Here is a 14,368-nt window from a genome sequence, read left to right on the forward strand (position 1 = left end):
AACTCCTGAGTGTCTTGCCTAGAAGCAACAGTTTATTTCAGGACAAGCTACAGATAATTAACTCTTTTTCTTTTTACAAAATACAAGTGAGCAGGTCTGAAAATAACAGGGATTTTTTTTAAGAATGAGAAAAGAGTAAGAAAAGTGGCAGAGAGAGAGAGACAGAAAGGTGGATTCGGTGTGTCTGACACACTGCTCTGTCTAAGGCCAAGCCAGTGCAGTCTCCTCCCCTCTCCGGCTTGGCCTATATTAACTTTCCATGGAGCTCCACCTCACAACCAGAGGCACATGGAGTAGGATAACACACCGCCAAGGCTCTGAGAATACATTCACACACATATAAACGGACGGTGGAGTGCACTGGGTCTTTCAAGCTTTTTGCCTTTCGGACTAGGAGTGACGGACATAAAACATACTCTTCTGAATGGACTATTGACTCAGGCACCATGTTGCTCCATTCGTCACTGGAGAATTTCAGCCATGGTAAGAGACCAGGAGATTTTTGTCTTTCATAAAGGAATGAGCAAGCTTGAGAGTGACAAGAGCTGAGGACATTTTAGTTTTTGTGCAGACTTTGTATAAATGAAGAACAGGTTCAACATAATAAAACAGGGGATGCATGCAGGAGGATAGCAATGTCCAGAAATGGAGCTGAGATAAACTCAGATACTCTTTAAAGGTGAAAGTGTGTGTTTTAGTAAGAAACTCTTACCACTGTGACAAGCAGGTTGACAGCATGTGCACACACTCATTTTCCATACATGAGACACTCTGTGCGCAGCAAACAACACTGATGGACTGCAATAGTGCTGTGTTTGTGTTGGGCCAATGATTAAAAGACTGGCAGAAACAGAAGTAAATTAAAAATATCTCAGTCGGACGTTTCGGTGCAAGACTTGGAGAAACAGTTCTCTTATATCTCATGATAAAAGAGAGGAAGCCCGGAGCACAGAGTGTAATGACCCTGCGGAGATATATCATTAATAACTGAAATGTAAGTAACAGAAGTCCGGATCTTCTGTCTCCAACGTGATCAAAACGTGAGGGCAGGGTCTCATGAAAGACACAATATGTGACTTTATCTTCTGACCTCCATTCTTGGCTCTATACAACAGAGAAAAGAGCACTCGTGGGGGTGAGGGACAACATATCGCACACAATCAGTGAGTTAAGTGCAAAAGGACTAGATGTCAGTAAAGAGAAGTTCTCTCTTTCTGATTTCTACCTGATCAGCTCAAAGGAAGTGACTTGGAGCAAAGACAGTGAAGCTGCTACCTGAACATTTGCATCACTTTTTACAAGCACACTCAATGCAATTTCTAAAGGCAGTTTCATTCATCTTTTCTAGAAAAGCCGCTTATAAATAATAGATTTACCAAACCAACAAATAATAAATAAATAAATACACCTCAGCTAGATCTTTATGCTTTTAAAATATAGCTGATAAAAGTACGTAATTACATAGCTCTACGTCTTTGGGAGCATTAATGGACGGGGTAACATATAGCCCAATCGTAATCTGATGTTCAGAGCAGCGGTGAACTATATCATGTCTTTTCCCAACATTTCTCTCTCTCAGTCGCATCACGTTCCGGCAGCATGTAGTTTCTCTCTCCATCGCAGAGCCCACCCCGGCCCGTAAGAGCCAGCCGCATTGTCGGACACATGGGCACTCACATGGTCTGCATGCGGATGCTGATGTAGACTTCTGCGGCTATGATGCTCCTTCCTGCACACCCACCCGTTCCCTCTCCATCCCTCCATTCACAGCATCCACAGAGAGGGAGGACCGGGCGCTCCGCGGGACCATCCGTAGAATGAGGGAATCAAATCAGTGCCGTATTTGATTTCTTCACTTCTTTTCCTCGGGATGTGTAATCCTCGCGGAGATCTGATGTGACGTGATGTCGGGCCGCTAAAAGAGAAACACCCTGTCGGTGCCAAAGGGAGTAAATCCGCATGGCGCATGTGAGTGACCTGTCCGGGGTTTTTTTTTAAGTCACTGACAAGACCACTACTGCGCGTCACTAAAAATAAATAAATAAAATGAAACAAAAAGCTAGAAAACAGCTTCGTTTTGCAAAGAAAAGACAAATAATACCATCCGTACTATTGATGCTGCCTTGAGTAAAATTTAACAATGGTTGGAAAATAGAGGGATGACGCTTTCTCAACAGAAATTCTGAGAGGCAATAAATAGGCAATAATTTTCTATTTGGAGGACAACTCAAATTTTAAATGTAAAATACTAAAGAGCAAAGTGTAAGCAAATGATGCACTGAGGTGTTTCAACTAAAATGAACAGCTGTATCTGCTCTGCAGGTTATAATGCAGTATTTCCACCCCCCATATTTCCAGATAGGAGATCAAATAGGCTGGGTAAAGAATGTTCTTCCTGGTCCATTATCTTGTGGCATCCTCATTTTACGTTGCATAATAGAACAAGTGACAAAAAACAAAACAAAACAAAAAACTCTTTCTAGAGGTTTGTTACTTCTGGGGGTTGGTCTATTATAAAATGGCCTGCAGTTACGACTGGTTGAACTTTGCATGCATCAAGAGGTGATAATGAGGTAAGTGATGGTGAGGTTGCCTGTGGTACAGTGCTGCTATCACTTGGACTATAAACACAAACACTGAGTTGGAATGAACTCCAACTTCAAATGTTTTGAATGATTCCTGCTATATTCAAGTACTGCTCGAAGCTTACAGCTCCACCTATAAATATAGATACAGATATATCTGACTGTCAAAGGTCTGGGCTGGAAACAATAGATTATTTTTTGTGTTTTTATTTTTATTTCTTTTTAACCAATTCAATCACCAGTTGCTGACATTTCAGCTGCTTACCAACTTAATTGTTCATTACACTGCTAAAATATCAATACATGTATTATGAGTAATATGACACAGTTGTGTTTCTGTGATAATAAAAATGATCAGAAACATGAGGTGATTAATTCATGATTTTTAGAAATAATGCAAATGATCTAAGTTAAACTTCATTATTTATGAAGCAGTGCCAACTCACTGCATGTTGTTGTCTGAATAATGAACCCAGTGAACCCAGAGTGGGGTTAGGGTATTAGAACTAGAGATAATTACAGTACTCTATCAATGTAATAGTGGGTTGATAATAATTTTAAAAATAAATCAGGAATATTTATTTGTAAATAACTGCTAGTATGCAACTAAAAGCTGGGGAAAACAACAAATAAGTAAAAATAAATTGTTTGTTGAAGACTCGTAGTCGTAGTAGACATCTTTCCGACAGTCAGTGAAGGTGGCCTTGTGACGTCGCTGCTGCCTTTCTCTACCTAGCCTAAATGGCGATTGCAACAGATCCGCATAGCACCGGGAGCGGATCGCAGTCAAACCTCGTCTGGGTTTGATTAAAACTATAGCCCGCCTAATGCAACAAACAAGGACCGTGAGTAACATGTTATATATAGATTCTGATTATTATGTACATGTTATGTTGGATTCGCTGTTATTCGAGCCGTTTAATCGACGTCGGCTTTGTGCTGCTTAGCGCTAGGAAAGCTGTACCACGTAGTCAGAAGCCTCCGCCAACAACGACCCCTTTGTTCGCGCTGTCGGCACATTTCTCGCTGGCTTGATGTTTTTTAAGTATATAAAATGAGTGATGTAGTGAGATATGTTTTCCACATATAATTTAGCTCATGTTAACGTCAAAGGGTGGTCGTGGTTATGTTCTAAATTAGATCAACGGCGGTCTCTCGCTTGCTTGCCGTTACTCTGCCATTCTTGGCTTTTTTTTTTCTCCCCCGCGAGCTAGTCAACAGAGACCGGGCGAGGGCCAAAAGTAGGCGCTGTGAACACGTTTATTCGTCTTTAATGTGTAGTATTCGTGTACTCTCGTGGATACTGATCTCCGTGAAGCTTCTAAATGTTATCTCTTTAATTTTAACGATACCTAGAAAACCGGACTAGCAGGCGCGTCACTGGAGCTGGGAGCGGGGGAGGGGTTAGCTTCTCGTAATGTCACCGCGTTCAAAAGCCGGCCGAGCGAGGCAGCTTGTTGCCTAATGGAAATCCCTAACACATGTCAGCCTTACAGAGTGAGACATCTTCATAGAAGACGGAAACAATGTGTCAAATGATGGGCTCAAACCCAGTTTGCTCTGGCACAATACATGTGTTCTCACACTTATTTTTTTGTTTTGTTTTTCTTTGTCTTTCAGGTTATATCCAAGTAAAATGGAGGATAGTTTTGATTGCGACTGTGGCGAGCTAGAGCCACCTGATCATTGAGGCTGAGGAATTACTTTAGAGACTTAAAGGCCAGACTCATTTCAATTTTTATAGACGACCGAATTGACAGGAAAACTATACAGACAGATCTATACATATATTTACAAAGGAAAAAAAGAAAGAAAGAAAGAAAAGAATTAGCAGTGCGTTTACGCACATTTCACATGAAGCTGCTCAGGACCAGTCATACACTGAATGTATTTGCACTGTGAGGATGCAATTACGTGCTTTTATAGTTTAAGATCGTGCCAGTGCGCTTTAATTTGCCTCAAAGACCATTCCATTTGCCGTCTACAAACACTAGTTTACTTAGAGCTGTTCATTTAAATATATCCACACATTCAGGATTGGAGGATGAATTCAACTTTAAAATTTTCTCTCCTTACTCAAAATGGAAGGAAACTTTGACTACACATTAAAACCTTGCATCTGACAGTGACAGCTAGAGGGGGTGACTTGGTAGTCGTCTGTACAGGGGTCAGCGGACCTCTGAAGCAAGGGGGGGCGGGGATTCCTCTGTTAAGTGCGAAAATTGGGCTTGAAACGGGCCAGAGGATTAATATTAGAGATAGCAGAAGCTTGGTGTAGAAGCCCACAAAAACAAAAGGTCATGGCAGAGAAGTTTGAGTCACTGATGAACATCCACGGCTTTGACCTGGGTTCTCGCTACATGGACTTGAAGCCTCTGGGCTACGGTGGGAATGGCCTCGTGTTCTCAGCAGTTGACACTGACTGTGACAAGCGTGTAGCCGTGAAGAAAATTATCTTGACTGACCCCCAGAGCGTCAAGCACGCCCTCCGGGAAATCAAGATTATCAGACGCCTCGACCATGACAACATTGTCAAGGTATGTTGGCAGGTTCAAAGTTTAAAAAAAAAAAAAAAAAGAAAACGTTGCTATCTTTTTTATCTGGCTGTGACAGAAAATGAAAAGACTTCATGATCAACACATACCCTCCTTTTTATGGAACTAGGTGTTTGAGACGTTGGGCCCCAGCGGTTGCAGGCTAACAGAGGATGTGGTGTCTCTTACGGAGGTCAACTCCGTCTACATTGTGCAAGAGTACATGGAGACTGATTTGTGTCAGCTACTGGAGAGGGGCCTTCTCTCAGAGGATCACGCCCGGCTCTTCATGTACCAGCTCCTCAGGGGCCTTAAATACATCCACTCTGCCAATGTGCTGCACCGTGACCTCAAGCCTGCCAACCTGTTTGTCAACACGGAGGACCTGGTACTTAAAATCGGGGACTTTGGATTGGCACGCATTATGGACCCTCACTACTCTCACAAGGTAAGACCAATTGCAGAGTTTTGCTGGTCTGCTGTTGTTTATGATGGGTGGTTATAATGCAGCACAGGCTACAGCGCAAAGCAGAACAAATATAGCAGCGCTGGTGAACTCTTTGCCCATATACGAGTGCTCTGCTGCTCTGACACGAGATGTTTATTGCCCAGTAATGTGGTACTCCCCAGGGTGACGCAGTTTTTTGAGCAGGAAGTGAGCTAGAAAGGATGTGGTTCCTTGAGGTAAGGCCTCGCCTTCCCTTCTCATAAGTGAGGGTTGAAAACAAAGCCGTGGGAAACATTTTTTTCCATTATGTAAAAGTATAGACGATAAGAATTGGAGATTAGTTTGTGATAATGTGGCTTAATTAAGACGTGCTACAATAGGATCTCCAGCGGAGGGGTGTGTGTGGGGGGGGGGGGGGGGTGTAATGTTTTCACAATGACACAAAACCGGAAGAGTTCAACGTTGCGCCTCCATCAGCTTTTAGAGAAAACTGACGAAGGCTTGAGGCTGCAAAAATTTGTTGTGGACATCCTGCTCTTAAAAAATAAAAATAAAAATTGAGGATTTGTTACATCTGAAAGGACAATGCTTTGCATGAGTTCTCTTTGAATGAGGTCATTGCTCCAATAAGCAAATTCTCATGCATGAGACTTTTAGAAGTGAAGACATTTGTGTCCCTTGCTGTTTTCTTTGTTCATGGCTTTTCACTGGTTTCTGAAAGATGCTTACTGTAAACACGTGCTTAGAAAGCCAAATGCTGGCACGCCATCTGTTGAATGCACACATTTTAATGCTTTCTATAAAACTTCCTTTGTTCTGTGAAGCAATGTAATTGTAGCATTAAAGAAGCTGTTTCTGTCTTCAGTGTGAGAAGAGTATAGATCAGCCTGTGTAATTGCAGCCACGTGGGAGGCCTGTGTAGCTCTTGTGTGTTGCTGTCACCTTTATAAAGGGATGAGGAAATTCCAGTTGATGGCCATATGGTGGTGTAATGTGAGGAAATCTAGGTTGGGAAGCCTGTCCCTCCCTCTGTGTCTCTGCCCGGATCTTCTTGAGGCGCTAAGGTGGTCAGATGCTTGCATGTGTCTCGGATTAGTCACAGAAGGGAAATGGGGCTCAAGTGATGGGTGATCTCACTGGATGGTACTGTCTCATTCATATCCATTACTCATCCAGGCTGCTGCCACACAATGCATCCCTCGAAATAGACTTACGCACCCTTGTTTACCATAACTGGCTTAATTGCCAGTTAAATACGAAAACTGCGTTTTGGTCATGTAGTCACATTTTCAGCTCTGACTGTTTTCATATGAGTCATGTCTTTTGAGACGGTATGTCACTGCGCACTAGGAAGAGTAAGGTAATAGTTGCTGGGAAGGAATGAGAGCTTCACAGTTTAGTGTCTGTAGCAGGCCAGATGCTTTAGAGAAGTTTTTATTTTTTCCCTCCTTAAGCTGCTTGCCTGGGGTCAGAGCTCAAAGATGTACTGCAGCAGATTACTGCTGTTTTGCTCAAAGATGGAAACGCTATAGTCAGATTGACTAACTGGTTTTCCATGAAGCTCTCCTTACTGTGTTTTTTGTTTGTTTTGTTTTTGTTTTGGGTTTTTTCATTGTTTTTGTGATAATAGCTGTACCAAGGGGCAAAGTTAAGCTAGTATCTTTACCAACCACCTTTTTTATGGCTCCTAGACTCATTTAAAGTGAGTGTCTAAGAACAAATGAGGCGTGTTTAAAAATGAACTTGGCACCCCCAGATAACACACCAGTGGCACAGCGTGAAGGTGTTAAAAAAACAGTTGGTTTTACTGTTGACCACATGCCACATTCACTGGGGGGCAAATGCTCTTTCACGACCACCCTCTACTTAGAGCATAGGGTCCGAGACGCAGTGGTTGGGTGCTGGAGTGCAATGTATTTGAATAACATCATTTCTAAAAAAAAAAAAAAACAGCTCTATTTTTCCAGTGAACTTCAGTTTCTAGTTTAGCTTCGGTAATGTGATCTTGGATTCATGCATCAGTGGTGCATTCACGAGGCGTTTGTTTAATCCTTTCCTCCCACGCTTTTTCTTTCTTATAATGCCTTGGCTAAAAGACATCAACAGCTCATGGTTCCCTTTAGGCTTTTAATAATCCTGCATAGCTTAGTTTTAAGCACAACTACCTGTTTCTGTGGGGAAACAGTTTCTGTCTCTGTGAGCTTTGAGGTCTCGCCTAATAGTGGCTCATACTCAAGAATGACAAAAATTCACGTGCACTCATCCAACTTTTCCAACCCCAGTTCCCCTCCTTTTCCCAGCCAGCCCTTTGTCACATTGTGGGAGCCTTGCTCAGAGCCTTATTTGAAGCTGATCTAAAGCCTGCGTTCACTTTCAGTCTTGTCCCAAACTTTAGCTAGAGACTAAGCTGAACCAAAAGTCAGTCAAAGAAGCTTTTAACAGTTTTAAACAAGAATTGCTGAGGCTTTAACAATTTTTACTGTGTGTCTAAGTTAAGCAGTTTGAGTGTGTCAAAAATACATTCTCTAGAAGTGACATCCAGTCTAGTCTTCGCCATTCTTGTGATTTATCACTGAGAGATCGTTTGGCTTGGCAAACCATTTAAAGGTTTGTCTTTTTATGACGCCTAGAAAAAAGTGGCAAACTTGTCAGACATTCGCATAATTTTGTGCTGTGGAAACAGTTGTTTGCATGTTGCCTGTCAGACTATTGAATATTGAAAAAGTGTGATCTTGTGCTTGCCTGTGGTTTGGTATAATTTTCAGTAATTTGAGATGCTATAGAGGTGATAGCCGTGACGTTGTTAGGAATGTTATAAAAGACCTTCACAAGGTTTGTTTCTGCCACACATTCATCAAAGTGAACAATTCTAAGCCACAGCTGCAATAAAAAGCATACTTGACCCAGTTATTTAGCTACCACTGGGCCTGTCTGGTGCCAGACTTTACAAGATTCAGAATAAATGCAGCAAAGTTGACTTCAGGCTCAATGAGTTTTAGAGAGCTGGTTTTGATTATTCCACCCTGTACTTTCTTGATTTTAAACAGTAGTTTAATCTTGTTCTGCAGCAAGCAGATGTATCACAAATTATTCAGAGAAGCCAAAGATCCAGATGGAAATGTTTTTTTTCTTATTTATTAGGCGCACATCCTCCTCATTTAGTACTTGACAGTTAAACTCTGAAGTGAATCTGTATTGGCAACAAAATTGATTGCTTATTTTTCGGTCAACAGCTTTATCCTGGATTGGGAGGTGGGGGAGGATCTTTCTGATTCTCCAGAAGCCACCTTTACTGACATCTGGTTAAACCTGCTTGAGGTTGCTCTGACTAACCACAGCCTGTCACATGGAGAGGCCTAGTTGTGAATCATTAAATGTCAGCCTGAGCTGTTGTAGATCCGGTAGTGAAGTTATTCACCAGCTGCTGCTGGAGGTACTGACATTGTTAATGCTTTAAAGCTTTATGGTGAATGGTCCGCTTGAAAATCTGTAAAAGAATTGAGCTGGAAGGTTCACCTAATGCACTTTATGCACTTAGCTGGTAGGCAAACTTTAATCTGTTCCTTTTAGTTCAGAGTCCATTACGCATTGTCCTTACTCTCTGCAATGACTCTTTCAAGCTAACCTAATTTACATTCTCTGTTAAGCTGGTTGTGTGTGTTTCTCCCCCGTAAGCACAATCTCAAAGGTCGGCTTTACCAGCTGCTTCTCAGAATGGGTTCTGGTCCCAGTCACTAGGTATGACCTGTCTATGTGCCAGACTATCTCTTAATTCCCCCCACCTCTTTACAATCTTCTCTCGGACAGACGGATTAGCTGGTTACCTGTAGGAAGGAATACATGTCGTGTCATTTATAGGTCCCATCAAAACAAGGGCTTGCAGGCACTTAAGGATAGGATGACATCAAGTATTTGTGGCTAAATTTGGGCAGAAATGGGAGCCTCCCACAGTGGTGAGCAGTCCATTTTGGTCCCACAAACTACCACTGCATGTGGGGGGAAAAAAGAGCGCAGCAAGGGTGTTGTTTTACCACTCCCCCTCCCCCCATTGAGTGTGTAGACACACATACAGAGGTCAGCTTCCTTTATGCTTGGTGCCCCCCTGGCCTTGTGACTAGTCAGGCACTGTTTGAGTGCAGGTTAGTGGCAGTGGGGTATTATCCTGCTCAGACTGCTGACATGGCCTGATCTCCCCTCTTTTCATTGGTCTCTTCTTTTTTGGGCGGGGGGTCTTTGTATGCTGTGTGGTGTACGTGACCAGCACAGAGTACGGCTGTTAAGGAGATGGCACAGGGCTCTGAATGTTTAGCACAGACTTGCAGGATAGTGTCACATCTCCTGTTACCTGTATTGTGTGGCAAACGTGGAGGTACATGAAACAAGGGTAATCATAGCTTTTATTGTGAATCACTGCAGACTTATGAGCATCTTACCTCTGAATGAAAACAAACTGAAAGTAACTTGTCACTCATAAAAAAAATAATAATAACAATAATAATAATGATAATTCTGCACTATTTCCAGTACTGTAATGTATTTTTTAGAGGGTTACAATTAATGTCTGGTTTCCCACCACGGCAGGGCCATCTCTCTGAAGGTCTTGTCACAAAGTGGTACAGATCTCCTCGCCTGCTGCTCTCTCCTAACAACTACACCAAAGCCATCGACATGTGGGCTGCTGGCTGCATCTTTGCTGAGATGCTCACAGGGAAAACCCTGTTTGCAGGTAAATGTTGACTCAGTTTGTTATGTCAGACTCACTCCTCACACCTTGTGTAAAATCAGTCTTTAAGGTGGCTCAAGTGACAGAGTTAAATGTCAAGTATAGGTGTGATGAGACACATGCTAATTTTGTTTGTTAAACACATGGTAAACCAGACAGTCTGGTTTGACTTTGCGTATTCGGCCGGTGCAGGGAGAGACTGTTCTTGTTAAAACAGCCTTGAGCTGACCACAAGGCAAATGAAATCTCGATTCCCATGATCTGAAGCAGATCATGGGAATCGAGGCTGCCTCACTCAAACTCCCTCAGTCATGCAGAAGTTGAGTCATGGGTTCTCTTCTAAAAAACTCCATAATATTTCTGTTTGCTGTTTCAGGAGCTCACGAACTGGAACAGATGCAGCTGATCCTGGAGTCAATCCCTGTACTACGAGACGAAGACCGCCAGGAGCTCCATAGCGTAATTCCCGTCTTTATCCGCAATGACATGACCAAGCCTCACACACCATTGGCCAAACTGCTGCCTGATGTCAGTCCGCAGGGTAAGTACCACTTTAATTAATCAGAAGTACTTGGAGCCTTATGAAGTGCTTGTGAACCCAGGGTCATGGTCGTGTACTTCATAGATCACATCTCGTATTTCCAGCTTGATAATCTCATTGTCCTTCTCCTTTACAGCCCTTGATTTCCTGGAGAAGATCCTGACCTTTAACCCCATGGATCGTCTGACTGCGGAAGAGGCCCTGGCACACCCCTATATGGCTGACTACTCCTTCCCCCTGGATGAGCCTGTGTCTCTGCACCCCTTTCACATTGAGGATGAGGTAGATGATATCCTGCTCATGGACCAGAGCCACAGCCACACTTGTGACAGGTGTGCCTTCTCACTTATTTCCCTCTCACATATTCTTTTGGGATTAACTTCAGCGGAATTTGTTTTGCTGTGCTTGCTGCAAGTGAGCAGCTCTCACTGTTTGACTAGAGTTTATTTGCAAACTTAGCCTGTATATGACTGTTGCTAATGAAGTCTTTCTATTTCTTTATCCATTAGGTATCATGAGAGCCAGTTCTCAGAAGCTGACTGGCACTTGCACAGCACCCATGACCCAGACGAAGTTCAGGTTGACCCAAGGGCACTCTCCGATGTAACAGACGAAGAGGTCGTCCAGGTGAGTTATTTTTGACAAACGCTTCAATACTACTATCAAAACTATTTTCACTGCTTTTTCAGAACCTTAAGGGTGATTAATTCTGGGCAAGGAAGCAAGTATTGGATTGATCTTAAAGCGGTATACATCAATAAAAGCCTTAAGGCCGGGTTCCCATTCATGGATTGAGCTTTATTGCTAACATAAATAAACATTATTTCAGAGGCGGCCTTCCTTGAATTTTACATGTATTTTTGTTTGGATAGGCTTAATCCATGTCTGAAAAAAGCTAGGTGCAAGAGAGCTCATTCCTTACTAATATAAATTGGATTTAAATCAGTACTGACTTAAATGATCAGATTCTGAAAGGTAGCTGTTGTCTTTTTCTAGGTGGATCCTCGTAAATATGCTGATGGAGATCGAGAGAAGTTCCTGGACGAGCCGTCCTTCGACTACTCAACCCCATTCCCACTAGAGAGATCTTGGCAGGATGACCACCACGAGAACAAATACTGTGACTTGCAGTGTAGCCACACCTGTAACTACAAGGCTGTGTCGCCCTCCTACCTGGACAACCTCATCTGGAGAGACAGTGAAGTCAACCACTACTACGAACCCAAGCTTATCATCGACCTCTCCAACTGGAAGGAGCAGCAGAGCAAGGAGAAGGCAGACCGCAAGTCCAAGAGCAAATGCGAGAAGAACGGGCTGGTAAAGGCTCAGATCGCATTAAAGGAGGCAGAGAAGAGCCCTGTAGAGAAGGACAAAGTGCAAGAGAAACACCAGACGGAAAAGCCTCAGAGCCAGCAGAACCAAGGCTTTGACTTTGACTCCTTCATTGCCAGCACCATCAAGCTGAGCCTGCAGCCGGAGCCCTGTCAGGAGGTGACCCTGCTCAACGATGTGGGGCTCCTGAATGAGGTGGGCCTCCTGAACGAGCTCAACTTTTCTGTCTCCCAGCTCGAGGCTCCTCGCTCAACCTCTATGTCCAAGTCCATAAGTCAGGAGAAGGAGGAGAAGTGCCTGGTAAATCTCGCCCAGCTAGGTGGCGGAGGGCTGGGAGTGGTCGGCGGGGACTGCGTCTGGCCTGCTCGCCCCTGGGAGAGCTCTGGGGACACGGTCGGAGAGAATGGCATTTTGATAGACGAAGCGTGCTGGGACATTGGCAAAGAGGACCACCTCCAGAAGGAAAGCCCTTACACCAGCTACCTGGACCACCTGTTCAGCAGGAGGGAAGAAGCCGTCTCCGAGACTGCCAGCCCGCAGATTGGGTCCCCGGTGGTGAGAGAGCTAGACGAGAGCTTCCTTGACAGAAGCACGGAGATTGTGCTCAATATGCAGCTGGACTCTCTGGCCCTTCCTGGCTTTGACAGCACTGATGAACTGCCTCTAAAATCCATCCAGGCGTCCCTCACCCCCTGCGCTGTCAAATGCTCCCCACAAATTGCCCACAAAACGTACAGCAGCATCTTCAAACATCTTAATTAAGGAAATGTATATCTTCCTCACAGTGCAAAATCTAGGCAGTTTTGTTTTTATGTTGCTTTTTTTTAAAAATAATATGGTATACTGTACTTGAATCATTTCATACCTTTTTTTTGTTATTATTATGTTTGTTTGTTTGTTTGTTTGTTTTTTTAAAGAGTCGAAAAGGGTGATTTTATTTAAAGAGTTTTGATCATCACTCTGAGCCTTGATCACCAGGCCTTCATGGGTTAATGTCTACACCCTCATTGCTATACTGGCATGTCAGTCGCACATTTAAGTACTGTAGATGAAAGGGGAGCGGGAAAGAAGTATCTAGAGGAGGGAGGATGAGGTAGAGAGGATTTAAGAGATGAAGTTTGGCCGTTTTGGGTGTGACATAAAGAAGGAAGGTAGACGCTAACATTGCTGTGGGGTTTTAAAGTGCTCTCAAACAGCCTTTCCTGGGGTGGGGTGTCTTGTTCGTCATGTTTTTTTTGTTTATCCTTCTTTTTTAAAATATCCTTTGACCTTCTGACATTTTTTTTTCCCTGAAGAAAGCTTCCTTGAAAACCCTTTCATACTGTAAATCTGACACATGATGCCAGCAGCAACCATTATCGTAGGCGTTAATGTAAATGTGTTATCTACCTCAAGGTAACAGCCGCGAGAGACACTCGAAGCCGCACTAGTGCTTTACACACATGACCATCCTCATACCATGAAATGAAGTGGTCGCGTAGATGAAATCTGTCTCACTTTAGCAATTAACATAGTGAGGTGTTTCAGTAATCATTTATTTATTTCTAGCAAAATGTGCGCTATTTATTTTATCAAAATGTGTTATTTCAATGTGATTATTGAAGATTTGAGGAGTTGGGCAGACTTCCATTTTCATTTTTGGCACTATACGGGCGTGCAAGTGTTCTTTTGTTTTAAGGTAGGATGCATATTCATGTGTTATGTTGAAGTCGAGGCTTTCCATTTTCCATCAATACTGTTCTAATGGATATCTTTTTTTTTTCTTTTTTTAAAAAATGGGTGCGTTTTGTCTTTAGTGGAGAAAAAAATTATTTTATGGTTTAAAGAAGCGCCTAAAAGTCTTAATTTTTTTTTTATCCAAATGTAAAAAAATAAAATAAAATTAAAGTTGCGTGCATGGAGGCAGGAGAAAGGTACATTTAAAAGTACAGTTAATGGTGAGTATAATGTACGTCAGTTTTAATTGTACTTTTTTGTTTTTTGTTTGTTAAATTTCTATGTACTTTTTCCAGGCAAGCATGATGAAATTAGGTTAAGGTGTAGCATGTAGAACACTTACGGACTTTTTTTGTAATCATTGGTTCCCCTGTTCTACAAAATATCTCAATAAAAATTATTGGCAGAGAGTTTGGTCTCCTTCTCTTCCTTGTTCTTGATCGGGGATTGGCCCCGTCATAAACCTGGTCCTTGGAGAAGACGTGCCGC

General features: G+C 42.8%; 1 protein-coding gene across 3 annotated transcripts; it reads left to right on the forward strand.

Annotated features, from left to right (window-relative positions):
- Positions 1 to 255: 255 nt before the first annotated feature.
- On the forward strand, positions 256 to 14,289 carry mapk6 (mitogen-activated protein kinase 6). Of its 3 annotated transcripts, none has more exons than XM_005948995.2 (8): positions 256 to 483; positions 4,206 to 5,122; positions 5,250 to 5,567; positions 10,149 to 10,293; positions 10,667 to 10,831; positions 10,968 to 11,163; positions 11,341 to 11,458; positions 11,828 to 14,289. In XM_005948995.2, the coding sequence occupies exons 2-8, from the start codon at positions 4,886 to 4,888 to the stop codon at positions 12,923 to 12,925; spliced, it is 2,277 nt and encodes a 758-aa protein (XP_005949057.1). In that variant the 5' UTR covers positions 256 to 483; positions 4,206 to 4,885; the 3' UTR covers positions 12,926 to 14,289. The 3 variants fall into 3 exon arrangements, with proteins under 3 accessions (XP_005949057.1, XP_005949058.1, XP_005949056.1); XM_005948996.3 differs by lacking the exon at positions 256 to 483 and adding an exon at positions 515 to 1,968; XM_005948994.3 differs by lacking the exon at positions 256 to 483 and adding an exon at positions 3,218 to 3,430.
- Positions 14,290 to 14,368: the final 79 nt, after the last annotated feature.

The sequence above is a fragment of the Haplochromis burtoni genome, unplaced genomic scaffold, assembly GCF_018398535.1.
Source record: "Haplochromis burtoni strain Fernald_Lab_line unplaced genomic scaffold, NCSU_Asbu1 Contig_262, whole genome shotgun sequence".
In the NCBI taxonomy this organism is placed as follows: Eukaryota; Metazoa; Chordata; class Actinopteri; order Cichliformes; family Cichlidae; genus Haplochromis; species Haplochromis burtoni.